This window comes from Saimiri boliviensis, chromosome 12 (genome assembly GCF_048565385.1).
Source record: "Saimiri boliviensis isolate mSaiBol1 chromosome 12, mSaiBol1.pri, whole genome shotgun sequence".
In the NCBI taxonomy this organism is placed as follows: Eukaryota; Metazoa; Chordata; class Mammalia; order Primates; family Cebidae; genus Saimiri; species Saimiri boliviensis.
Window position 1 is genome coordinate 11,731,023 of NC_133460.1, and position 25,756 is coordinate 11,756,778.

A 25,756-nucleotide genomic window follows, 5' to 3' on the forward strand; every position below is an offset into this window, starting at 1 on the left:
GCCCTGCTCAGGGTTCGGTTGGCCCTGAACATCGTCCTGTTCCTAAATTGTTCTGAGTATGCATCATACTTAGCAGAGACAACCTGGGTAGATGCAGTGGGAGTGTGGGTCTGGGTCCTCCACCCATTTATGTCCCTCTCCATCCTGTTCTCTCTGGGTGTTTTCAGTCACTTCTGTTAGCTGGGGCAGTCAGGGCACTGACCTTCCCACTCTGGTCATAGTTGTGACTTGTGTCCATGCAGTAGGCACGCCTCCAGAGCATTCATTGCTTTTCCAAGACCTTGGTGTTGTATTCTGGGGACTTTTGCCATGCCTGACATAGAATATCTCTAAACAGCTTTCCTTAGAAAGTCATCCCAATTAATTAGAATTATGCATCTTTTACAGGTCTCCAAAACAGATCCTTCCCCGAAGAGGGAGGCACCTACTATGATTCTTTTTAATGTGGTGTTTGCACTGAGGGTGAGTGTTTATGTAAATGGTTAAGATCAGGAAAGCGGGCCGGGGAGAAGCAGCTCTTTTCCACTGGGTATGTCATTGACTCGGAACTTGGACTGCAGTGGGCGTGGTGCTGGCCCTCCTGGGGTGCAGACAGACTGCACTTCATTGTTTCCCTCTTTTTGTTTTAGTAAAATACATGTTAACACCGTTAGTCATTTTAAAGTATACACATCAGTGGTATCTGGTACATTCATGTTGTATACCATCACCATTACCTAGATCCAAAACATTTTCACCACCCCAAAAGGAAACCCCATATCCATTAGTAGTTATTCTCTCTCTCTCATTTTTTTTTGGAGACAGTCTCACTGTGTCGCCCAGGCTGGAGTGCAGCAGCACGTACTTGGCTCATTGCAGTACTCACCTCCCAGACTCAAGTGAGTCTCATGACTCAGCCTCCAGAGTAGCTGGGATTACAGGTGTGCACCACCATGCCTGTCTAATTTTTGTATTTTTAGTAGAGACAGGGTCTTGCCATATTGGCAACGCTGGTCTTGAAATTTGACCTCAGGTGATCTGCCTAGAGTTCTGGGATTAGAGGCGTGAGCCACTGCACCCAGCCCCTGCTAATTTTTATATTTTTTTGTAGAAACGAGTTTTCACCTTACTGCTGAGGCTGATCTTGAACTCCTGGGCTCAAAGGATCTTCTCTCCTCCACCACCAAAAGTGCTGGGATTCCAGGTGTGAGCCACCACACCCAGCTGGAGCTTAATTTTTAAGGCAGACCTACCTTGTTGATAAATAAGGAACTGCAAATTAAAACAAAATGATTTGTTAATGGCCCCTGGGGCAGAAGTTCTTCACTTTCTGCTTGATATACTTTTGTAGTGTTTGTATTTTCTTTTTTCTTTTCTTTTTTTTTTTTTTTGAGACGGAGTTTCGCTCTTGTTACCCAGGCTGGAGTGCAATGGCGTGATCTCGGCTCACCGCAACCTCCGCCTCCTGGGCTCAGGCACTTCTGCCACAGCCTCCTGAGTAGCTGGGATTACAGGCACGCGCCACCATGCCCAGCCAATTTTTTGTATTTTTAGTAGAGACGGGGTTTCACCATGTTGACCAGGATGTTCTTGATCTTTCAACCTCGTGATCCACCCGCCTCGGCCTCCCAAAGTGCTGGGATTACAGGCTTGAGCCACCACGCCCAGCCTCTTTTTTTTTTTTTTTTTTTTTTTAGTAAAAGGTGAAAGATTTCATTTTGAAGAGAAACTAGAGCATAGTGTTTGCATTTTCATATCTTTGTATTTCTTAAATAATTGTATAATACAAAGACCCACAAAGAAAAATGAATTAAGTAAAAAACAAGCAGCTAAGCACGGTGGCTAATGCCTGTAATCCCAGCACTTTGGGAGGCCGAGGCAGGTGGATCATCTAAGGTCAGGAGCTGGGGACCAGCCTGGCCAACATGGTGAAACCCTGTCTCTCTTAAAAATATAAAAATCAGCTGGGTGTGATGGCATGTGCCTGTAATCCCAGCTACTTGGGAGGCTGAGGCAGGAGAATTACTTAAACTCAGGAGGCAGAGGTTTCAGTGAGCCAAGAACGCACCACTGCATACCACTTGGGCAACAAGAGTGAGGCTGCATCTCAAAAAAAAAAAAAAGCCACAAGCAAATGAATAAACAAAATCCATGACGAATATTGTCCACCTTTCAACACCGATAACCCCTGTGGGACTGTTGGTGAGAAGCAGCCACAGCGCCACTCAGGATGCTGCAGGCAGGCCCTCATCTCTGGGGAGCAGTGTTTGACAGCAGAGCACATGATGCCCTTAGATCTAGCAATCCCACTGTTAGAAGTATTATTTTTAAAAAAAAGCAGCTTTTACAACTGCGTAAAGATTTTCTCCCTGGCTTGTGTGTTGATTATTATACACTGGTTCATTCTCTTGCCGTTGAGGGTGTGGAATGGAGATGAGACCAGAACCTGAAGAAGTATGGACTGATAATGGCTGTGTACAAGCAACAGGAGCTGGGTGCGGTGGCTCACACCTGTAATCCCAGCACTTTGGGAGGCCAAGGCAGGCAGATCACCTGAGGTTGGGAGTTTGAGACCAGCCTTACCGACATGGAGAAACCCTGTCTCTGCTAAAAATTAAAAATTAGCCAGATGTGGTGGCACATGCCTGTAATCCCAGCTACTAAGGAGGCTGAGGCAGGAGAATCACTTGAATCCGGGAGGTGGAGGTTGCAGTGAGCTGAGATCGTGCCATTGCACTCAGGCCTGGGCAACAAGAGCAAAACTCCATCTGAAAAAAAAAAGAAAAAAGCCGGGCGCGGTGGCTCAAGCCTGTAATCCCAGCACTTTGGGAGGCCGAGGCGGGTGGATCACAAGGTCAAGAGATTGAGACCATCCTGGTCAACATGGTGAAACCCCGTCTCTACTAAAAATACAAAACAATAGCTGGGCATGGTGGCGCGTGCCTGTAATCCCAGCTACTCAGGAGGCTGAGGCAGGAGAATTGCCTGAACCCAGGAGCCGGAGGTTGCAGTGAGCTGAGATCGTGCCATTGCACTCCAGCCTGGGTAACAAGAGTGAAACTCTGTCTCAAAAAAAAAAAAAAAAGAAAAGAAAAGAAATACAAAACTAGCCAGGTATAATGGTGCATGCCTGTAATCCTAGCTACTTGGGAGGCTGAGGGAGAAGAATCACTGGAACCCAGGAGGCAGAAGTTGTGGTGAACTGAGATCATGCCATTGTACTCCAGCCTGGGCAACAATAGCGAAACTCGCATCTTTGAAAAAAAAAAAAAGAAAAGAAAAAAAAAAGGGCCGGGCGCTGTGGCTCATGCCTGTAATCCTAGCACTTTGGGAGGCCGAGGTGGGTGGATCATCTGAGTTCAGGAGTTCAAGACCAGCCTGGCTATCATGGTGAAACCCCACCTTTAAAAAAAAAAAGCAACAGGAAAAAAGATAGTCTAGGACTTCAGCGAGCTATGATATTGACGTGTGGGAGAAATTTTGATAATGTAAAGAGTTTGTATTTTTGGGTGGACAAGTTTTTTTCTTTCTTTTTAGTAGTCATTTTTAAATGTACACTTTTGGCCAGGCACAGTGGCTCACTCCTGTAATCCTACCACTTTGGAGGCCAAGGCTGGTGGATCACTTGAGCCCAGGAGTTTGAGACCAGCCTGGGCAAAACCCTGTCTCTACAAAAGTACAAAATTAGCAGGTGTGCGCCGGGCGCGGTGGCTCAAGCCTGTAATCCCAGCACTTTGGGAGGCCGAGGCGGGTGGATCACGAGGTCGAGAGATCGAGACCATCCTGGTCAACATGGTGAAACCCCGTCTCTACTAAAAGTGCAAAAAATTAGCTGGGCATGGTGGCACGTGCCTGTAATCCCAGCTACTCAGGAGGCTGAGGCAGGAGAATTGCCTGAGCCCAGGAGGCGGAGGTTGCGGTGAGCCGAGATCGCGCCATTGCACTCCAGCCTGGGTAACAAGAGTGAAACTCCATCTCAAAAAAAAAAAAAAAAAAAATTAGCAGGTGTGTTGATGTGCATATGTAGTCCCAGCTACTTGGGAGGCTGAGGTAGGAAAATCACCTGAGCCTGGAAGGTCAAGGTGGCAGTGAGCAGTAATCATACCACTGTACTCCAGCTTGGGCAACAGAGTAAGACCCTGAAAAAAAAATGCACTTTTTTTTTTTTTAACTTTGAAAAATTTTAAGCCGTGAACTAGAGAGAGCAGACCAACAAACCTTATGTTTGTCTCAGGTTCCTTTACACCCTGGCTCCATATATTTCCTTCCCTCTATTTCAAGGCAAGTCTCAGATCTTATGACTGTTCATCCCTATATACTTCAGAAAGTATCTGTATAAAATATGGGCACTTATTTTTGGTCATGATACCCTTTGTACATCTGAAAAAATTTGCTGTAATAAGTCGGTATCAACTAGTACCTGGTTCATTGAAACTTTTCCTGATTGGGAAAGCATGTTCACAGCTGGTCTGTCTGAACCAGGATGCAAACCCAGCCCAGCTAGTGCATGTGGTATCTTTACTTCTGCCAGTCCAGAGGTTTCCCTCCCTTTGTTCCATCAAATGTTCCACATTTGGACTCATCTCATTGCACACTCAGACTTGCTCTTTGTCGCTGTTTTTCCTGCAAACTAGAAGTTAACTCTGAAGCCTTGGTTCTATTTGAGTACACGTTTTGGGGATGAGAAAGTCTCATGGGTGATGCCTTAGACTTCATGCCACTTCATACCGTGTACGGTGAAAATACGGTGTTTCTAAGAGTTCCCATTAGTGCTGCACACCTTAGGTGTTAGCTTTCTCAGTTAGCTCACTCAGTGTCAGGCTTGTACAAACAGGATATGCTGGCACATCCTGTGATTGCTGGTCGTTAAGTGTCACTGGGGACTGCACCACCTTGTATGTCAGGAAAGGTCGAGCAAATGGGCCCTGGACATCCAACACATGGACACTGTTGTGCCTCAGCTGAATGATCACATCCAGGATTATTCTCCTCCACTTTGCTTTGCTCATGGAAGTATTTATATACGGATTCTTCCAAATGGATATTTTGTTTTGAGGCAATTGTATATACCCCATATGTTAGCCCTGTGGTTCCTGGGACACTGTGAGGGGATGCCCTTGACATGGAGGGGCAGGTCTGCTGCCCGGCGGTAGGCGTGGCATGGGAGCAACAGTCAGTTCTTTCTCTGGCAAGGAATGTTGCCTTGTTGTAAGTCCGCCCAGGTAGGAGTTCTGTTTGTAAACATGGTATCTGCTGAGAATATAGAGAATTTCTTTAGCTCCAGGTGAAGAAAGTATTTATTGTCTGGGTCAGGCTTTGCCCCTAAAGTGTGGCTGCAAACACTTTGGGCATAGCCTTACCTCTCAGATAAACAGGAGTGGGAGGTGGCAGCAGAAGTTGTAATCAGCAGCACCATTCACCCCTTTCCCTTGTCCCACCTCCACCCCACAGGATGACTCAGCAGTCCTCTTGGCCTCCAGAAGTACTGAGTCATGGTGGACCCAGTTATCTGCTCCCTTCAGTGTTTTCACAGACCCCCACAGCTGCATGTCTCCACCCTTGGCTCAGGCAGATGTGCTTGCCTGGCTGATTTGATCCCTGATAGGTTCCAGAGGGGCGAGGCCCCCTCTTGTTCCTGAGAGTCTCCTGTACTGTTCTTTGACCCAGTCAACACGGCTGCAGAAGGAGTGCTGAGGCAGAGATGTGGACCTGGAGCCTGTGGGTTTCTTGTCAACCATTGTCATTCCTGCTGGGAAGAGCTTCTCATCCTTGAGGACCAAAAGTATTCAGTGAACAATTAGCATGGTGCCTCTGTTTTTGTACTCTGCACCCCTACAGTAACGTGGCCTGTTGTGACTGAATTCTTACGTATTGTAGACTGATTCTGCCTACCGTAGTCAGCAGTACAGTGGTGACCACAGGCACTACCAGGGTCTTTGCTCAGGACAGGCTCTGTTCTGAGTTTGTGACATGTCTCACTAATTTCTTCATTCAGTCCTTGGTGAGGGAGGCACCATTGTTACCCTTTATTAAGAGCAACAAGGCCCCCATAGAGCACCAGGCATTTCCAGAGCCATCTCTGTGCTACTATTCAGGCAGCCGCTCATAAGAATAGAGGATGGGAGCTGACAGCCAGCATTTCTGTGGATGGGCCCTGGAGGGGACTCAGGAAATGAGCATCAGTGGCTTCTGCAGAGGAGTCTGGGAAACTTGCAAAGGAGTAGAGGTGGTTTTTTCATGGTTTGAGTTTTTTCTGTGCACGTGTATTAGCTCCATTTGAAGTATGTCCAGCTGTGTCCCTGTGTGCACATTTGAGTCTGTGTATGGTCTCTCTCCCACAGGCCAACGCAGACCCATCAGTGATAAACTGTCTGCACAACCTGTCCCGTCGTATTGCCACCGTGCTGCAGCATGAGGAGCGCCGCTGCCAGTACCTCACCCGGGAGGCCAAGCTGATCCTGGCGCTCCAGGATGAGGTGTCCGCCATGGCTGATGGTGAGTGCACGAGGGCGTGGTGGGCATGGGCCTGGGCTGGCTAGTGGCCTCTCCGCAGTGCAGACCTCCGTGAAGGGGCTGTCATTCAGTGCCAACAGTGCAGACGTTGGTGGGGCCTTACCCACCCAAACACCAGGACAGTAGTCAGGAGCTTGTAACCATCAGCTTTTGGTGAGCTGGGCATTGAAAACGAAGTCCTCACAACAGCTTTGCACGGCAGGGTCCATGATCATCCTCATTTTGCAGATGTGGAAACTAAGGCTCAGAGAAGGTACATGATCTTCACACTGGGCTGATTGTGTCTCGGGAGCACAGGAAGACTCCCAGGGGGCAGGTTTGTAGATGAACTTTTCCTGGATGGATGTTCTGAAATAGATTTCCTCACCAGAAATGTTCTTTCTTCCCACGTACTGTTGCATGATCACCATTCACATAGGTCAGGCACCTCTGCCTAGTGCTGGTCCTGTTGGACATGTTGAAGGAAGTATTTACTCCTTGGGGCAGAAAAGTGTTAGAAATATCCAGCTGAGTTGAGGTGGGCAGTTTCTAGTTCTTTGCTTTTGGCCAGATTGAAGGAGGACCTAACTAAGTTATCAGCTAACCAATTTTAAAAAATAATTTTTGCAGGTGGAACATTGCATGATTTTTGGCCTACTGTAAAGATTTTGAAACACAGAGGGAGACCTGTAACAAACTCTTCCCTTCTCCATTTTCTTTGGCAAACATGTCCATGACAAAAGAGAGAATTAAGAACAAAACTGGGGCCGGGCGCGGTGGCTCAAGCCTGTAATCCCAGCACTTTGGGAGGCCGAGGCGGGTGGATCACGGGGTCGAGAGATCGAGACCATCCTGGTCAGCATGGTGAAACCCCGTCTCTACTAAAAATACAAAAAAATTAGCTGGGCATGGTGGCGTGTGCCTGTAATCCCAGCTACTCAGGAGGCTGAGGCAGGAGAATTGCTTGAACCCAGGAGGCGGAGGTTGCGGTGAGCCGAGATCGCGCCATTGCACTCCAGCCTGGGTAACAAGAGCAAAGAGCGAAACTCCGTCTCACAAAAAAAAAAAAAAAAAAAAGAACAAAACTGAAATCAGACCTAGTTGTTCTAGCAATAAGTAAAAGTAGCAATTGCCATACATAAGTGAACAATAAAAAAAGAACAGCCTCTCTGACTCAAGTACAGTAAAAAAAAAAACAAAAAAAAACGTTTTTTTTTTTTTGAGTGGAGTCTCACTTTGTCACCCAGGCTGGAGTGCATGGTGTGATCTTGGCTCACTGCAACCTCTGCCTCCCGAGTTCAAGCAATTCGCCCGCCTCAGCTTCCTGAGTAGCTGGGGTTACAGGCGCCCACCACTATGCCCAGCTAATTTTTACATTTCTAATAGAGACTGGTTTTTACCATGTTGGCCAGGTTGGTCTTGAACTCCTGACTTCAGGTGATCCACCTGCCTTGGCCTCCCAAAGTGCTGGGATTATAGGCATGAGCCACTGAGCCCGGCGGCATTTTCAGTAAAAATTCACTTGTGGCTGGGCACGGTGGCTCATACCTGTAATCCCAGCATTTAGGAAGGTGGAGGCAGGTGGATTGCTTCAGCTCAGGAGTTTGAGACCAGTGTGGGCAACATCGTGAAATCCTGTCTCTACAAGAAAAGCCACAAAAATTAGCCAGGCGTGGTCATGTGTGCCTGTCCAGCTACTCAGGATGTTGAGGTGGGAGAATCACCTGAGCCCTGGGATGCAGAGGTTGCAGTGAGCTTAGATTGTACCACTGCACTCCAGCATGACGGACAGAGCGAGACTCTGTCTCAGAAAACAAAACCAAACAAAAAACTTATGTTTGACATTTATCTGTCAAAATTTTTATATATATATTTCTATTTTGGCCAATTATGTACTAATTAGAATTGTGATAATCTAAACGTTTTGTTTTTTTGAGCATTATCTTTTTAGAGTCCATGACTTTATATCACAGGAAGTAAAAATTATTTTAAGTCTATATTTTTTTAGAAATTTATGAAAAAGGATGAATAAAAGACTTTTTGGCTGGATGTGGTAGCTGACACCTGTAATCCCAGCACTTGGGGAGGCTAAGGCGGGAGGATCACTTGAGCCCAGGAGTTTGAGACCAGCCTGGGCCACGTAGCGAGTACCCCATCTCTACAAGAAATTAAAAAATCAGCAGGTCTAGTGGTACACATATGTGGTCCCAGCTAGGTGAGAGTGTTGCTTGAGCCTGAGGAGTTAAGACTGAAGTGAGCTATGATTGCTCCACTGCATACCAGCTCAGGTGCCAGAGCAAGACCTTGTCTTAAAAAAAAGCTTTTCAGCCATAAAAGTAAATTGCATTAGCATACACACTTGAGAGGGATGAGTAGGACATGGCATGCAAATACCTGATAACAGAGAGAGAGGGTGGGGCCTGCTGGTCAGAGAGAAGCCTGCAAGGAGGGAGCAGTAAAATGGCTTCCCCTGCAATGCCTGTGACTACAAGGTTGGGAGGGGCAGTGGTGAAGTTTAAATACAAATAATCCATATAGTCATGGTTGAACAAATCAGTCTCAGTCTAATTTTAGTTTGCATGATGCACATATTTTATTAAAAAGAAGTGGGTAAGGCCGGGCGCGGTGGCTCAAGCCTGTAATCCCAGCACTTTGGGAGGTCGAGGCGGGTGGATCACGAGGTCGAGAGATCAAGACCATCCTGGTCAACATGGTGAAACCCCGTCTCTACTAAAAATACAAAAAATTAGCTGGGCATGGTGGCACGTGCCTGTAATCCCAGCTACTTAGGAGGCTGAGGCAGGAGAATTGCCTGAACCCAGGAGGCGGAGGTTGCGGTGAGCCGAGATCGCGCCATTGCACTCTAGCCTGGGTAACAAGAGCGAAACTCCATCTCAAAAAAAAAAAAAAAAAAAAGAAGTGGGTAGTTTCCAGAGGTTTGGTTTAAAGTTACCTAAAATTACCTTTGAGGTAAAATTGTTTTTAAAGGTTTTCCCTATTCTACCTTATAAAAGTTTCTGGCGGGGTGCAGTGGTTCACACCTGTAATCCCAGCACTTTGGGAGGCTGAGGTGGGTGAATCATCTGAGGCCAGGAGTTCAAGAACAGCCTGAACAACATGGTGAAACCCCGTCTCTACTAAAAATACAGAATTAGCCAGGTGTGGTGGCCCGCTCCTGTAATCCCAGCTACTTGGGAGGCTGGGGCAGGAGAATTGCTTGAACCTGGAAGGCGAAGGTTTCAGTGACCTGAGATCACGCCATTGCACTCCAGCCTGGGCAGACAAGAGCGAAACTCCACCTGAAAAAGAAAAGTTTCCTTACTTTGAGAGCTGCAAATCTTATGTTGTGATTCTTGTAGGAAATGAAGGTCCTCAGTCCCCGTTCCATCACATCCTGCCCAAGTGCAAGCTGGCCAGGGACCTCAAGGAAGCTTACGACAGGTAAGACAGGTGGGCGTGTACAGGGTCTAGTGGGTGTTCTTTTGTGTGTGGAGATGATATATCACAGGAAAGAAAGACACAAGACACAGAGAGAAGAATTCAGCTGGGCCTGGGGGACTACCAAGGCGTGGAGTCCAGTATTGGCCCCGAATGCCTGGACATGCTATTTATTGTATACAAGGCAGAGGGCAGGGTAAGGAGAGTGAATTATCTGATGTGATTGATAGGGTCAAGCAAATCACACGCTTACAGTACAGGGGCCCCTCCCTTTCAGGTAGCCGCTGCAAGGAGGGGAGGCACAGACGCCAGCATCTTTCCATGCACTTACCAGAAAGATCAAAGGCTTTTAGGGTTCCTCTATTCTTCTCACAACTTCTAAGAACTTAAAAAGAGCACTGGGTGAGAAAGCGGAACACGAAGGTGGGCAAGGATGGTGACCATCTGAGCACAGCACCACAGAGATGCATTTAAGCCCCTGGATGTCTGCAGGCAGGCCTGGCTAATGTCAGCCTTTCCTCAAGAGTCAGGCAGAGCAGAGTGTTCTCTGAACTCCCGCAGTGAAAGAGAAACTCCCCTTCACAGCCTGCCAAGTATCGGGCGCCTTCCCAGGCACTGGCGTTACCACAAGGCCTGCTTGCTAAGTAACAGGCACCCTCCCAGGCACTGGCACTACCGCAAGGCTCTCACTCTCGCCTCCTGATCACTTCTCACAGTGTCTCTTCAGTTCCTAATTATATTTCACCCGATCGTTTATACTATAAGACTAAAATGAGGGCCGGGCGCGGTGGCTCAAGCCTGTAATCCCAGCACTTTGGGAGGCCGAGGCGGGTGGATCACGAGGTCAAGAGATCGAGACCATCCTGGTCCACGTGGTGAAACCCCATCTCTACTAAAAATACAAAAAATTAGCTGGGCATGGTGGCGTGTGCCTGTAATCCCAGCTACTCGGGAGGCTGAGGCAGGAGAATTGCCTGAACCCAGGAGGCGGAGGTTGCGGTGAGCCGAGATCGTGCCATTGCACTCCAGCCTGGGTAACAAGAGTGAAACTCTGCCTCAAAAAAAAAAAAAAAAAACTAAAATGATTCTATGCTATAATACTAAAGCAAAGATTAATAAAGAATAATGATTTAATAAGATTGATTATATAATTGATGATGTGATTATTCCTAATATATTTGTATCATTGCTAAAACTAAGTAATCAGTTATTTATTATACCAGGACAGCTGGTGCCTTCAATCTCTTGCCTTGGCAGCTGGGCAGCTTTCTTCCCACAAGTGTGCTTATTAACCTTCTCATGGGCCAGCCTGCCTGGGCCTGAGGAGCAGCGTCAACAGATAGGGCTCCCTGGAACTGACCACTGTTCTCCTGGGGTGTGAGCATCAGGGTTTCCTGAGGTTGGGGCAGGAGAACACTGGGAAGGGATGGTCATGTGGCTGCGCTTGAAAGCAGTGACCTTGGTGGCTGTTTTTAATTTTAATTTTAATTTTTTTTTGAGACAGAGTTTCACTCTTGCTACCTAGGCTGGAGTGCAATGGCACAATCTCGGCTCACTGCTACCTCCACCTCCCAGGTTAAAGCGATTTTCCTGTCTCAGTCTCCTGTGTAGCTGGGATTACAGGCATGTACCACCACGCCCGGCTAATTTTATATTTTTTGTAGAGGTGGGGTTTCTCCCATTATGGTCAGGCTGGTCTTGAACTCCCAACCTCAGGTGATCTGCCTGCCCCGGCCTCCCAAAGTGCTGGGATTACGGGCATCAGCCACCATGCCTAGCTGGTGGCCATTTTTAAAATGCCAGCCTCTTTGCCGAGTAGCATGCACTCTGCTACAACCACCATCTCCAGGCATTTTTTTTTTTTTTTTTTTTTTTTTTTGAGACGGAGTTTCACTCTTGTTACCCCGGCTGGAGTGCAATGGCGCGATCTCGGCTCACCGCAACGTCCGCCTCCTGGGTTCAGGCAATTCTCCTGCCTCAGCCTCCTGAGTAGCTGGGATTACAGGCACGCGCCACCATGCCCAGCTAATTTTTTGTATTTTTAGTAGAGACGGGGTTTCACCATGTTGACCAGGATGGTCTCGATCTCTTGACCTCGTGATCCACCCGCCTCGGCCTCCCAAAGTGCCGGGATTACAGGCTTGAGCCGCCGCACCCGGCCTCCAGGCTCCTCTTAAAACAGAAAATGAGGCCGGGCGCGGTGGCTCAAGCCTTTAATCCCGGCACTTTGGGAGGCCGAGGCGGGTAGATCACGAGGTCGAGAGATCGAGACCAACCTGGTCAACATGGTGAAACCCCGTCTCTACTAAAAATAAAAAAATTAGCTGGGCATGGTGGCGCGTGCCTGTAATCCCAGCTACTCAGGAGGCTGAGGCAGGAGAATTGCCTGAACCCAGGAGGCGGAGGTTGCGGTGAGCCGAGATCGCGCCATTGCACTCCAGCCTGAGTAACAAGAGCGAAACTCTGTCTCAAAAAAAAAAAAAAAAAAAAAAACAAAAAAAAAACAGAAAATGAGGCTGAAATTATATATGAGAGTCTGAAGTGTTTATTTTTGTTTTTATTTTTTTTTGAGATGGAGTCTTGCACTGTCACCCAGGCTGGAGTGCAGTAGTGCAATCTTGGCTCAGTGCAACCTCTGCTTCCTGGGTTCAAGCCATTCTCCTGTCTCAGCCTCCTAACTAGTTGGGATTATAGGTGCACACCACCACACCGAGCTAATTTTTGTAGAGACGGGGTTTCTCCATGTTGGTCAGGCTGGTCTCGAACTCCTGACCTCATGATCTGCCTGCCTCGGCCTCCCAAAGTGATAGGATTACAGGCATGAGCCACTGAATGGATGTCACTGACCCCACTTCACTTATGAGGAAATTGAGGCTCAGTGGGTGGAGCTGGGGCTAGTTTTCTCCTTGCTCTGAAGGAGTTGGGGTTTGTGACACTGAATGTTTGAGGGCAGCAAGCCTTGAGGATACCTCACTGTTCTGATTATATTGGCTAAGCATCACCGCTATTAAATGTGGACAAGCAGGCTGGGCGTGGTAGCTCACGCCTATAATCACAGCACTTTGGGAGGCCAAGGTGGCTTAAGGTCAGAAGTTCAAGGTCAGCCTGGGCAACAATGTTAGACCCCCATTTTTTTTTTTTTTTTTTTTTTTGGAGACGGAGTTTCACTCTTGTTACCCAGGCTGGAGTGCAATGGCGCGATCTCGGCTCACTGCAACCTCCGCCTCCCGGATTCAAGCGATTCTCCTGCCTCAGCCTCCTCAGTAGCTGGGATTACAGGCATGTGCCACCATGCCCAGCTAATTTTTTGTATTTTTAGTAGAGACGGGGTTTCACCATGTTGACCAGTATGGTCTCGATCTCCTGACCTCGTGATCCACCCGCCTCGGCCTCCCAAAGTGCTGGGATTACAGGCTTGAGCCACCGCGCCCGGCTAGACCCCCATTTTTACAAAAAAAAATTTTTAAATATCCAAATGTGGTGTCACAAGCTTGTAGCCCCACCCTACTCAGGAGGCTGAGGTGGGAGAATCACTTGAGCCTTGGAAATCAAGATTACCGTGAGGCATGGTTGTACACTGTACTCTGGCCTGGGCAACATGGCAAGAGCCCATAAAAAAAAAAAAAAAAGACTTTTAAGTTCTTTCTTTGGCTGCCTAGTTAGCCTCAACTGCCCCCATCATTGAATTGGTTCCAGCCTTCCAGTGCTAACCATTTACCTGTGTTATTTTGTACGTGCGCCTCTGTATCTATCAGATAAATTCCTAAAAGCATTGCGAATGGGGAAAATGGCATTTGTAACGTTGTGTTTCCTTCTCAGGGGTTTGTACCTCTGTCTGTACTCGCATTAGCAGCACACAAGATGCCTCTTACCCCCGGCTTTGCCAACATTGAGTCTCATGAAATTTTGGATTTTAACCAGAATAATAGGTGGGGAATAGTGTCTCTTTGTAGCTTTACTGTAATGCATTGATGCATCTCTTCACATGTTTGAACCGCCTGTCTTTTCTGTGAGCTCTCTGCTCACATCCCTTGTTCATTCTTCTTTTGGGAAATGTAAGTCCTTAAGTATAGGAGAATGATTTGTCGTTTGTGACATAAATTGCAACTGGTATTTGTTTTTTTCTTGGTGACCCTGGGGTCTGAGCCTCCCAGCTGTGAGAGAACTTCAGCCCTTGCCAGGTGATTGCTTTGTTTTCTGGCCCCTTCTCTGTTGGAGAATGGGACCTTTGTGGTCATGTAGTCTGACCCTTTCTTTTATTCATTGTTGTCACACTAATGTTTTCTCTGTGTTGAGAGAATTACTACTGCTTGGTCTTGAATTGCCTGGTATTCAGTCTCTTCCTTTGAAATTGTTCTCTTATTCTGAGTGTATGCCTCAACTAGGATTAGATTACAAGCAAAAATCAGGCTAACTTGGGATTAAAAACCAAAGTGGTCTGGTGGTGTATGCCTGTAATCCCAGCTAACAGGAGAGGCCAAGGTTGGGGGATCACTTGAGCCCAGGAGTTTGAGCTTCTAGTGCTCTGTGTCGGTCCCAGCAACATAGCGAGACCCTGTTTCTTAGGAATTTTTTAAAATAAAAAACAAGGCATTGACTTTATATTTCTTTTTCTTTCTGTTTTGTTTTGTTTTTTGTTTTTTGTTTTTAATAAAAAGATGGAGTTTTGCCCTGTTGCCGAGGCTGATCTTGAACTCCTGAGCTCAGGAAATCCACCCACCTTGGCCTCCCAAAGTGCTTAGATTACAGGCGTGAGCCACTGCCCCCGGCCAACTCTGTATTTCTAAAGGAAGAATGGACTATGATTTCTTAGGTTTGAATTGTGCTGGGAAGTTGAAAGGAGACAAGACCTTGGACTGCCTGTTGTATGATCTTTGGGCCTCAAGAGTTATCTCAGAACTTGAGGCAACCCAGCGCCACCTAGTGGATATTAGAGGAGGACAGGAATTTGAGTTTTGGTGAAAAAGGCTCCTCCTAAGCTGTGGTTCAGCACTTAGCTTTCTTCCCCTGACCTACGCATTCTGTTTGTTAGTGCCCAGGACCATATTTCCTCCCAGCAAACTCCTACCCTAACAGTCTTGGGTTCTGGAGCTTGCCCCAGGGATGCTGGGAGTTGTGTTTCTCTGACAGGAGTCCAGGCATTAGTATCCTCCCTGTACTTCATCCGTGTCTGGCACTGGCATGGCTCTGCAGCCACCCAGGAGCCCCTCTGGCCTGTGGCCTCTCCTCTGTCCTCATCCCACCAGGTCTGTGGTTGGCCTTGAGGGCCCGGTCTGCTGCTGCTCACTCTTCTGCACTAAGAAGAGGAGACTGAGTTTCCATTCCTGATCAGGTGACGTAGGACACAGAGCCCCCGTTCTCCTGATGGTGACTTTCTGCCACATCTGGGAAAATCTCAGAACAGAACTGAAAGGTCAGAAGCTGTGAGACCTAATGAAGTTGGAGATTGGGGTGGGATTTTTCAAGGGAATTGTTCCTGGTTGCTTTTTTTTTTTTTTTTTTTTTTAAATTTGAGGCAGAGTCTCACTCTGTTGCCAGGCTGGAGTGCAGTGTCGCAGTCTTGGCTCACTGAAACATCTGCTTCCCAGGCTCTGGTGATCCTCTTATCTCAGCCTTCTGAGTAGCTAGGACTATAGGTGCATACCACCACACCTGATTGATTTTTGTATTTTTTTTAGAAACGGAGTTTTGCCATGTTGCCCTGGCTCATCTTGAACTCCTGGAGTCAAGCAACCTACCTGCCTTAGGCTCCCCAAGTGCTGGGGTTATGGGCGTGAACCACCGTGCCCGGGCCCCAGTTGCTATTGTAATTAATGCTGGGGTTATGGTGTGGCTGAATAGCCTGGTCATCCTGTCCTCCAGGATCTAATGGCTATGAATATAGGCTGGAAATGTGAATCCCTCAGGAGGCCAGCCCAACACTTGTGCCACACCTAGCACTTGTGTCTCCCTGTGGAGCCCAGTGGCCTCAGTGACAGCATGTCACTCATTCATATGACCAGGGCGTTGTGTCCCCAAGGAGGGCAGGGATGTCTCTTCACTTTCTGCAACACAGCCCCTACCCTCAGCCTGTGGAGGAGCACACCCATCCACTAGGGGTTGCTGGGATGTGTGGGTGGGAGTAACAGCAGTGTAGGTCCATGGAGTGTGAAGAAGTGATTTGCTGAATGGTTCTCTCAGTTAACAGGACCTGTGGTGGGGAGCGCTGTCTGGGGCCTGATCGGGTAGGTGGTACTTGGTATGGAGCCTGGCACTGCAAACTGCTGAGAGCAGGGTTGGGCCCGTGGACCCTCTGTTACTATCCTGAGAGTTGTAGGTCCTGTTTCCATAAAAACACACCTGTATATAAACTTTCATTTGAAATTTCAAGGTAGGCCTTTTAGAACCCCCAGGGATCTTTTGGGTTATGCAGCACCCCACTACTTAGAGTAGGAAGCCGGGCCTATCTGTGGGACCAGAGGATGCAGAGGTGTGTGGGATAGCTTCACAGATCCTGTCCAGTTCTAAGGTTAGGAATGGATGCTTTCTCAGATGCTGAAATCTGAGGGGACTAGAGTAAGCTTGTGCACATTTCCGTCTTGGAGATGAACAGGGAGAGCGTGTTTGAGGGCTAGCCATTCCCCTGTGCACAGTCATCGTCAGGATGCAGGACTTTGGCAGGGGCACCTATCTCCTGTCACAGACTGGGCTGGGCCCTCTTGGCTGGCCCAGAATTGTGTGGGGGGCTGGATAAGCCTTGAGTGTTTTCCCCTATGCTGTTTTCAGACCAAACCATTGAACACCTTGCAGATAGAAGTACAAGCTCAGCAGGAAACGTTTCAGGGCCCAAACCCTACTTTTGCTAAGGGCTCTTTTCTTAAAGTTGCAGGCTTAAAATAAGGGACAAACTTTCTCTTCCCTCCTCTTAACAGACCTCAGCGCAGCTCCTGGCTTACCCTCTTGTCATGGGGGATTTATAGGCTAGAGGTTGGGCTGGCACATTTTCAGTGCAGCCATCCCTCTGACGTGTTCAGGGAATTTGCCCAGGTCTGCCCATGGCCCTTGGGAAACTCCTGGTTGCAGCAATTGTCACCGCTCCAGGGAGCTGGGTTAGTTAATAAAGAAGCACCGGCCTCAGTGCAGTGCTGTGAGGGAGAAAACAGCAGGTGGGTGAGCAGATGCTTCGGAAAATGGAGTAGAGTTCACATGGAAATTAGAGGAAGCAACGTAGCGCATCTCTGTCAGAGGAGAGGGCCCCATGCCAGTGTACAAGCCAGACCGCATGACTGCGGCTCTGAGGACAGAAGACCTGGTGAGGGCAGCAGATACAACCAAGTGGGGAAGACACTATAAGAACCTTGATGTGATTTACTACCAACGTGTTTTTCTCCCGCCCCATTCCTTCCCTCTCACCCTAATTAAAAAAAAAAAAAAAGCCGGGTGCGGTGGCTCAAGCCTGTAATCCCAGCACTTTGGGAGGCCGAGGCAGGTGGATCACGAGGTCAAGAGATGGAGACCATCCTGGTCAACATGGTGAAACCCTGTCTCTACTAAAAATACAAAAAATTAGCTGGGCATGGTGGCATGTGCCTGTAATCCCAGCAACTCAGGAGGCTGAGGCAGGAGAATTGCCTGAACCCAGGAGGCGGAGGTTGCGGTGAGCCGAGATCGCGCCATTGCACTCCAGCCTGGGTAACAAGAGTGAAAATCCATCTCAAAAAAAAAAAAAAAAAAAAAAAAAAAAGACCCTTAATATGTTCTCCCTCCTGCTCTCATTTCTCTCACACCCATAGCTGGCACATTCCTGGCTTTCCATGAGGTTTGTTCCCTGTTCCTTTTCCTAAAACTCTCTCCAGTTTCTAATGCTCCATACAATTTGCTTACAATTATGTGCCTTTCTTTTTTCAAATATTAATTTCATTTTTTTTTGAGACAGGGTCTTGCTTTATCGTTGCACTCCAGGCTGGAGTGCAATGACATGATCTCGGATCACTGCAACCTCCACCTTCCAGGTTCAAGCGATTCTCCTGACTCAGCGTCCCAAGTTGCTGGGATTATAGGCATGTGCCACTATGTTCAGGAAATTTTTGTATTTTTAGTAGAGATGAACTTTCACCATGTTGGCCAGGCTGGTCCCGAACTCCTGACCTCAAGTGATCCGCCTGCCTTGGATCCCAGAGTGTTGGAATTACAGGCATGAGGCACCACGTCTGGCCAATTATGTATCTTTCTTGATGCTGCTGAGTAAAGCCCACAACGTGCAGAGCAGTCAAGTTGTTTTCCTCCTTGCTGCACTCCAAGTACCGAAACTGGTGCTGAAAGCCACAGCACGTTGGGTGGTTGTTGTCACTGAGCATAAGGCCTCACTGTGCTCCTAGGTGAAGCAAAGACAGCTACATTTGAAACGATAGGAGCCTCAGTATTCTGATTCTGTGATGTCCCAGCAGCAACTTGAGCCGCATCCTAAATAGCACAGAAACAGAAAGGCCTTGGATGGGTGCGGTGGCTTACGCCTGTAATCCCAGCACTTTGAAAAGCCGAGGTGAGAGGATCACTTGAGCCCAGGAGTTTGAGACCAGCCTGGGCAATATAACACGACCCCATTTCTACCAAAAAAAAAAAAAAAAAAAAAAAAAGACCCGAGCGTGGTGGTGCATATCTGTAGTCCCAGCTACTCAGGAGGCTTTGAGCCTGAGAGATTGAGGCTACAGTGAGCCTAGACCAGGCTTCCCCAAACTACGGCCCGTGGGCTGCATGCGGCCCCCTGAGGCCATTTATCCGGCCCCCCGCCGCACTTCAGGAAGGGGCACCTCTTTCATTGGTGGTCGGTGAGAGGAGCACAGTATGTGGCAGCCCTCCAACGGTCTGAGGGACAGTGAACTGGCCCCCTGAGTAAAAAGTTTGGGGACACCTGGCCTAGACGGTGGGCAACAGTGAGATCCTGTCTCAAAAAAAAAAGAAAAAAAAGGGCTTTTATTTCCAGTGGCCTACCTTTCTGACCCAGATGGTGACAGCACAGTGCATGGGGCCACCTCTTGCCTGCCCTTTCTTCCCTGTTGCATACGGATACCAAGATCCTAACTATTGCTCACTCAAGTTGAGTAACTAACCTGGGTACCCTGGACTAATCTCTCCGGATGTGATCTTTAATTCCTTAGAGGCTGGGACAGTTCTCAGGTTTGATGAGTTTTTCACCTTGCAAAGACCAAGTAGGCAAGGTTCTGGGAACCTCTGTCTGCTCAGACATACTTGGTCAGCACTTAGTTCTGGAGGAAGCTGAGTGGGGTGCCCTTCTGTGGGACCTTAGGGCCTTGGGGCTGCCTCTCATCACCGTATTCTCTCAGCACCCCATATTGATGTGTTCTGAGAGATGTGTGAGGGGCCCTTTGTACCTTCTGGCCTGGGGCAGGCAGAAGTCTGGCCACGCCTCCTAGACTTAGCTGGATGGGGGCGTGTTGACCTCTCCTGCCAACTGGGAGCTGAGAATAGCAGAATAGGGTCAGGGGGTGATGGGAAAAACCCCACTTGGCTGCTCTCCTGGGCGATGGGACATCGAACAGGGGAAATGTGATGGGGGAGGTGCTGTAGAAATGGGCGGTTTGGAGAAGAACTTGGTGCATTTTGCTCCTGTTTTAGAACTGGTGTCATCATGAGGCTTTACAGGCTGTGTTCCCTGTGCAGGACACAAGGAAGGTGCTGGCCACTCGATGTGGCCAGGCCTTAACAAAGTAGGTGGAGGTCCCACCGCTGGTGCTTGGAGCCCCGGGGATGCAGTGAAGACCAGCCACAGATAGCTTTGCTTGAGCAGTTACGTCTCCTCTGTGTCACAGAGTAAGTGCAGTTGGCTCTTAGCAAGGGGGCTTTGTGGTGAGCGGAGGAGCCGGTTGGGGGTGCTGGCTTGTCCATCAGGGAGTTTCAGAAGCTTCTGCTGAAAGCTCCTTCCTCGTTTTGTGTGGTTCCCCCAGGGGATGACATGGGGGCTGCATCTGCACTGTGTAGCCTGTTCTTGGGGCAGGGCTTCCTAGGACAGATAGTACACACAGAAAGGACAGTGTGTCCCTTGGCTTCGTTCAGGAAATGCAGCCTCGCCCCATGTGCCTGACACATTTTACAACGTGTAGAGAACAGAGAATGAAACCCACAAGCCTTCCTCCTCAAGAGTGAGTTCTGGCTGGGGAGACGGCATTAGGCAGCAGGTAAGGAGTTGGAGTGCCAGTGGGGCTGGGGTCAGGGATACTTCACTGAGAATGTGATATTTGAATGGAGACTGATGGAGTAAAGGAGCCTTGGGGTGTCTGCAGAGAGTTCATGGCCAAGGGCAAATGCCAGGGTCCTGAGCACATCTGGACCTGAGTGGGCACAGGAAGTGAGGTCAGAGCAACGTGGGTGTTGCAGGGCCATGGCTGGGACTGCCCAGGTGGGACATGGGGAGGAGGTAGACAGAGGGGTCAGTGCTCTGGGTGGCTCGGGCCTGGCGATGCTGAGAAGGCCTGGATTTTGGACATCGTTGCAGGTGAAGCAGATGGGATTTGCTGATGGTTTGAAGCGGGATGTGAAAGAAATAAGGAATCTGGGATGGTGTTGCTATGTTTGGCCTGAGCAAGAGGTTTGAGACCTGAGAGAATTAAGTTGCAGTTACTGAGGTAACGTGGAGTGAAAGGTTTTCCATGGTAGTGAAGTGCTGGGGTTGGCTTGTGGTGACCACTTGTTGTCCACACACACTGCAACTGGGGTGCTGTGAGTATCTGCAGAGTGCAGGGAGGTGGGCACTGTGTGCTTCTCCCCATGTTCTGGGAGGACTTGGCACTCCTTCCCTGCCCTTCTCTCCTTCTGAGACAGGCACTGCTCTGCCTGGCTGTGCACCTGTGACTAGTCTTCATCAGGTGTGCAGGGCAGGCCCTTAACAGGGAGGATGTACTCCGGGTGTGGGATGTCTTGTCTGCCAGGGGTCTGGAAGGGCAGGGGCCTGAGTTAGAGTGTCTCTATTGCACTGAGCCTCCAGGACAGACCTAGGGCTTTTCTCAAGCCCCAGCAGTCTGGTCGGACTATAGATTCCAGGGCTGGCCAGAAATAGATTTTTTTTTCTTTCTTTTTTTTTTTTTTTTTGAGACGGAGTTTTGCTCTTGTTACCCAGGTTGGAGTGCAATGGCGCGATCTCGGCTCACCGCAACCTCCGCCTCCTGGGTTCAGGCAATTCTCCTGCCTCAGCCTCCCGAGTAGCTGGGATTACAGGCACGCACCACCGTGCCCAGCTGATTTTTTTGTATTTTTGGTAGAGACGGGGTTTCACCATGTTGACCAGGATGGTCTCAATCTCTCTTTTTTTTTTTTTTTTTTTTTTTTTTTTGAGATGGAGTTTTGCTCTTGTTACCCAGGCTGGAGTGCAATGATGCGATCTCAGCTCACCGCAAACTCTGCCTCCTGGGTTCAGGCAATTCTCCTGCCTCAGCCTCCTGAGTAGCTGGGATTACAGGCACGCGCCACCATGCCCAGCTAATTTTTGTATTTTTAGTAGAGACGGGGTTTCACCTTGTTGACCAGGATGGTCTCGATCTCTTGACCTTGTGATCCACCCGCCTCGACCTCCCAAAGTGCTGGGATTACAGGTTTGAGCCACCGCGCCCGGCCCTTTCTTTTCTTTTTCTTCTTCTTTTTTTTTTTTTTTTTGTGACAGAGTCTTGCCCTGTTGCCCAGGCTGGAGTACAGTGGCATGATCTAGCTTACTGCAACGTCCACCTCCTGGGTTCAAGGGATTCTTGTGCCTCAGCCTCCTGAGTAGCTGGGATTACAGATGCACACCACCATACCTGGCTAATTTCTTTTTTTTTGAGACAAGGTCTTGCTCTGACACTAGGCTGGAGTGCAGTGGCACAATTTTGGCGCACTGCAACCTCTGCCTCCCGGTTCAGGTGACTCTTCCCCTCAGTCTCCCAAATAGCTGGGACTACAAGCTAGTACCACCAGCTAATTTTTGTATTTTTTAGTAGAGACACGGTTTCACCATGTTGATCAGGATGCTGTCTATCTCTTGACCTTGTGATCCAACCGCTTTGGACTCCTAAAGTGCTGGGATTACAGACGTGAATCATATTTTGTATTTTTAGGAGAAATGGGGTTTTGCCACGTTGGCTGGGCTAGTGTTGAACTCCTGACTTCAAGTGATCCACCCACCTCGGCCTCCCAAGTGTGAGCCACTGTGCCCAGCCTTTTTTTTTTTTTTTTTGGAGATGGAGTTTCTGCTCTTGTCCAGGCTGAAGTGCAATGGTGTGATCTCAGCTCACTGCAATCTCCACCTCCTGGGTTTAAGCCATTCTCCTGCCTCAGCCTCCCAAGTGTCTGGGATTACAGTTGCCTGCCACCACGCCCGGCTAATTTTTGTATTTTTAGTAGAGACAGGGTTTCACCATGTTGGTCAGGCTAGTCTCAAACTCCTGACCTCAGGTGGTGATCCACCTACCTTGGCCTCTCAAAGTGCGAGGATTATAGGTGTGAGCCACCGCACCCGGCTTTTTTTTTTTTTTTTTTGAGATGGAGTCTCGCTCTGTCTCCCAGACTGGAATGCAATGGCATGATCTCGGCTCACTGCAACCTCTGCCATCCAACTTCAAAGCAATTCTCTTGCCTCAGCAGAGTAGCTGAAATTACAGGCATGTGCCACTACGCCTGGCTTATTTTGTATTTTTAGTAGAGACGGGTTTCGCCATATTGGTTAGGCTGGTCTTGAACTCCTGACCTCATGGTCTGCCTGTGTTGGCCTCCCAAAGTGCCTGGATGACAGGAGCCACCACGCCCAGCCCCAGCTGATTTTTTTTTTTTTGCATGTATTCCTAACACATTTTTTTTTTTAAGCATATTTTCTTTTCTTTTCTTTCTCTTTTTCTTGTTTTTTCATTTAGTTTTGTTTTTGGAGACAGGGTCTTGCTCTGTCACTTAGCTGAAGTGCAGTGGTGCAGTCATGGCTCACTGCATTCTTGACCTCCTCAAAATCCTGAACACGAGCAATCCTTTTTTTTTTTTTGAGACGGAGTTTCGCTCTTGTTACCCAGGCTGGAGTGCAATGGCGCGATCTCGGCTCACCGCAACCTCCGCCTCCTGGGTTCAGGCAATTCTCCTGCCTCAGCCTCCTGAGTAGCTGGGATTACAGGCACACGCCACCATGCCCAGCTAATTTTTTGTATTTTTAGTAGAGATGGGGTTTCACCATGTTGACCGGGATGGTCTCGATCTCTCGACCTCGTGATCCACCCGCCTCGGCCTCCCAAAGTGCTGGGATTACAGGCTTGAGCCACCGCGCCCGGCCCCTTTTTTTTTTTTTTTTGGAGACGGAGTTTCGCTGTTGTTACCCAGGCTGGAGTGTAATGGTGCGATCTCAGCTCACTGCAACCTCCGCCTCCTGAGTTCAGGCAATTCTCCTGCCTCAGCCTCCTGAGTAGCTGGGACTACAGGCACACGTCACCATGCCCAGCTAATTTTTTGTGTTTTTAGTAGAGACTGGGTTTCACCATGTTGACCAGGATGGTCTCGATCTCTCGACCTCATGATCCACCCGCCTCAGCCTCCCAAAGTGCTGGGATTACAGGCTTGAGCCGCCACCACACCCGGCATTTTTTTTTTTTTTTCTTTTAAACTTCTAAGTTGATATGATGTGGTACTGATAAGAGTGTATATTTTGTGTAAAGTGGAGAGTTCTATAAATGTTAATTACGTTTACTTGTTCCAGATCTGAGTTCAAGTCCTGGATATCGTTGTTAATTTTCTGTCGCATTGATCTGTCTAATATTAATGTTGAAGTCTCCCACTATTATTGTGTGGGAGTCTAAGTCTCTGTATAAGTCTTGTATGTCTGGGTATTCCTGTATTGGGTGCGTATACATTTAGGATCTTTAACTCTTCTTGTTGTTGCATTGATTCTTTTATCATTATATAATGTCCTTCTTTGCTTCTTTTGATCTTTGTTGCTTTAAAGACTATTTTATCAGAGGCAAAAATTGTAACTTCTGCTTTTTATTTATTTATTTTTGCTCTCTGTTTGGTTGGTAAATCTTTCTCCATCCCTTGTTTTGAGTCTTTGTGTATCCTTGAATGTGAGATGATTCTGGATGCAGCATACCGATGGGTTTTAGTTTTTTGTCCAAATTGCCTGTCTGTCTTTGAATTGGGGAATTTAGTCAATTTAAATTTAGAATTAATAATGATATATGTGAGTTTAATACTGCCATTTAATATTAGCTGGCTATTTTGTCCATTAGTTGATGTAAATTCTTCATTATATTGATGTTCTTTACTTTTTGGTATTTTTTAGAAAGGCTGATACTGTTTGTTCCTTTCTATGTGCAGTGGTTCTTTCAGAAGCTCTTGTAAAGCAGGCCTGGTGGTGATGAAATCTCTGAGTGCTTGCTTGTTCACAAAAAACTTTATTTTTCCTTCACTTGTGAAGCTTAGTTTGGCTGGATGTGAAATTCTTGGTTGAAAGTTCTTTTCTTTAAGGATGTTGAATATTGGTCCCCACTCTCTTCTGGCTTGTAGGGTTTCTGCTGAGAGATCTGCTGTAAGTCTGATAGGCTTCCCTTTGTGGGTAACCTGACCTTTCTCTCTGGCTGCCCTTAGTATTTTCTCCTTCATTTCAACCCTGGTGAATCTGACGATTATGTGCCTTGGAGTTGCTCTTCTTGAGGAATATCTTTGTGGTGTTAGCTGTATTACCTGGAGTTGAATATTATCCTGCCTTACTAAGTTGGGAAAATTTTCCTGAATAATATCCTGAAGTGTATTTTCCAGCTTGGATTCATTCTCTTCGTCACATTCAGGTATACCTATCAAGCGTAGATTAGGTCTTTTCACATAGTCCCATATTTCTTGGAGACTTTGCTCGTTCCTTTTTATCCTTTTTTTATCTAATCTTGTCTTCTAGTTTTATTTCATTGAGTTGGTCTTCGACCTCTGAAATCCTTTCTTCTGCTTGATCAATTCGGCTGTTAAAACTTGTGCATACTTCACGTAGTTCTCGTATTGTGTTTTTCAGCTCCATCAATTCACTTATTTTCCTCTCTAAATTTTATACTCTTGTTGACATTTCGTCAAACCTTTTTTCAAAGTTCTTAGTTTCTTTGGATTGGGTTAGAACAAGTTCTTTTAATTCACAGAAGTTTCTTATTATCCACCTTTTGAAGCCTGCTTCTGTAATTGGAACACACTCGTTCTCCATCAAGCCTTGTTTCGTTGCTGATGAGGAACTGGGATCCCCTGCTAAGGGAGAGGCGTTCTGATCTTGGGTATTCTCAGCCTTTTTTGGCTGTTTTCTTCCTTTCGTTGTAGATTTATCCATCTGTGGTCTTTATAATTACCGTCTTTGTAATTGGGTTTCTGAGTGGACGTCCAACTTATTGATTCTCAGCGCCGAAATCTGAGCAACCCACTGCGCCGACTCAATCAGCGGCGTTAAGATTGATGGTGCTTTTCTGACTCTGCACCAAGAACCGACGCTCTAAGGCGCCAGCAATACCGCCTCGCCGGTCACAAGAGTCGCGCTGGTGACCCGTGGGGCTCCTCCGCTGGGAATCTCCTGGTGCGTGAGCAACAAGAATTCATGTGAAGGTGTGGCGTCCTCTTGTTCTTTGTGTTTTCACTGGGAGCTACAATCCCGAGCTGCTAGTGATCAGCCATCTTGGATCTCTCTCTCTCTCTTTTTTTTTTTTTTTTGTTTAAGGCAGAGTCTCACTCTGTCTTCAGGCTGGAATGCAGTGGTGTGATCTTGGCTCACGTTGCAACCTCCGCCTCCCAGATTCAAACAATTCTCCTGCCTCAGCCTCCCGAGTAGCTGGGACTACAGGCACACACCACCATGCCTGGCTAATTTTTATATTTTTAG

The 25,756-nt window shown here is 47.8% G+C and overlaps 1 protein-coding gene across 8 annotated transcripts in view; it reads left to right on the forward strand.

The window, feature by feature from the left end:
• The window catches only part of NPRL3 (NPR3 like, GATOR1 complex subunit), a 62,573-nt gene that overhangs the window by 20,301 nt on the left and 16,516 nt on the right, over positions 1 to 25,756 (forward strand). For 7 of the 8 annotated variants that reach the window (XM_074381845.1, XM_074381846.1, XM_003928339.4 and 4 more), the window contains 3 exons: positions 388 to 462; positions 6,321 to 6,474; positions 9,831 to 9,912. In XM_074381845.1, coding sequence (XP_074237946.1) covers positions 388 to 462; positions 6,321 to 6,474; positions 9,831 to 9,912 — 311 coding nt within the window. Of the gene's footprint in view, positions 1 to 387; positions 463 to 1,629; positions 3,671 to 3,984; positions 6,475 to 9,830; positions 9,913 to 25,756 lie in introns of those variants that run through there. The other variant, XM_074381850.1, reaches the window with a different exon arrangement.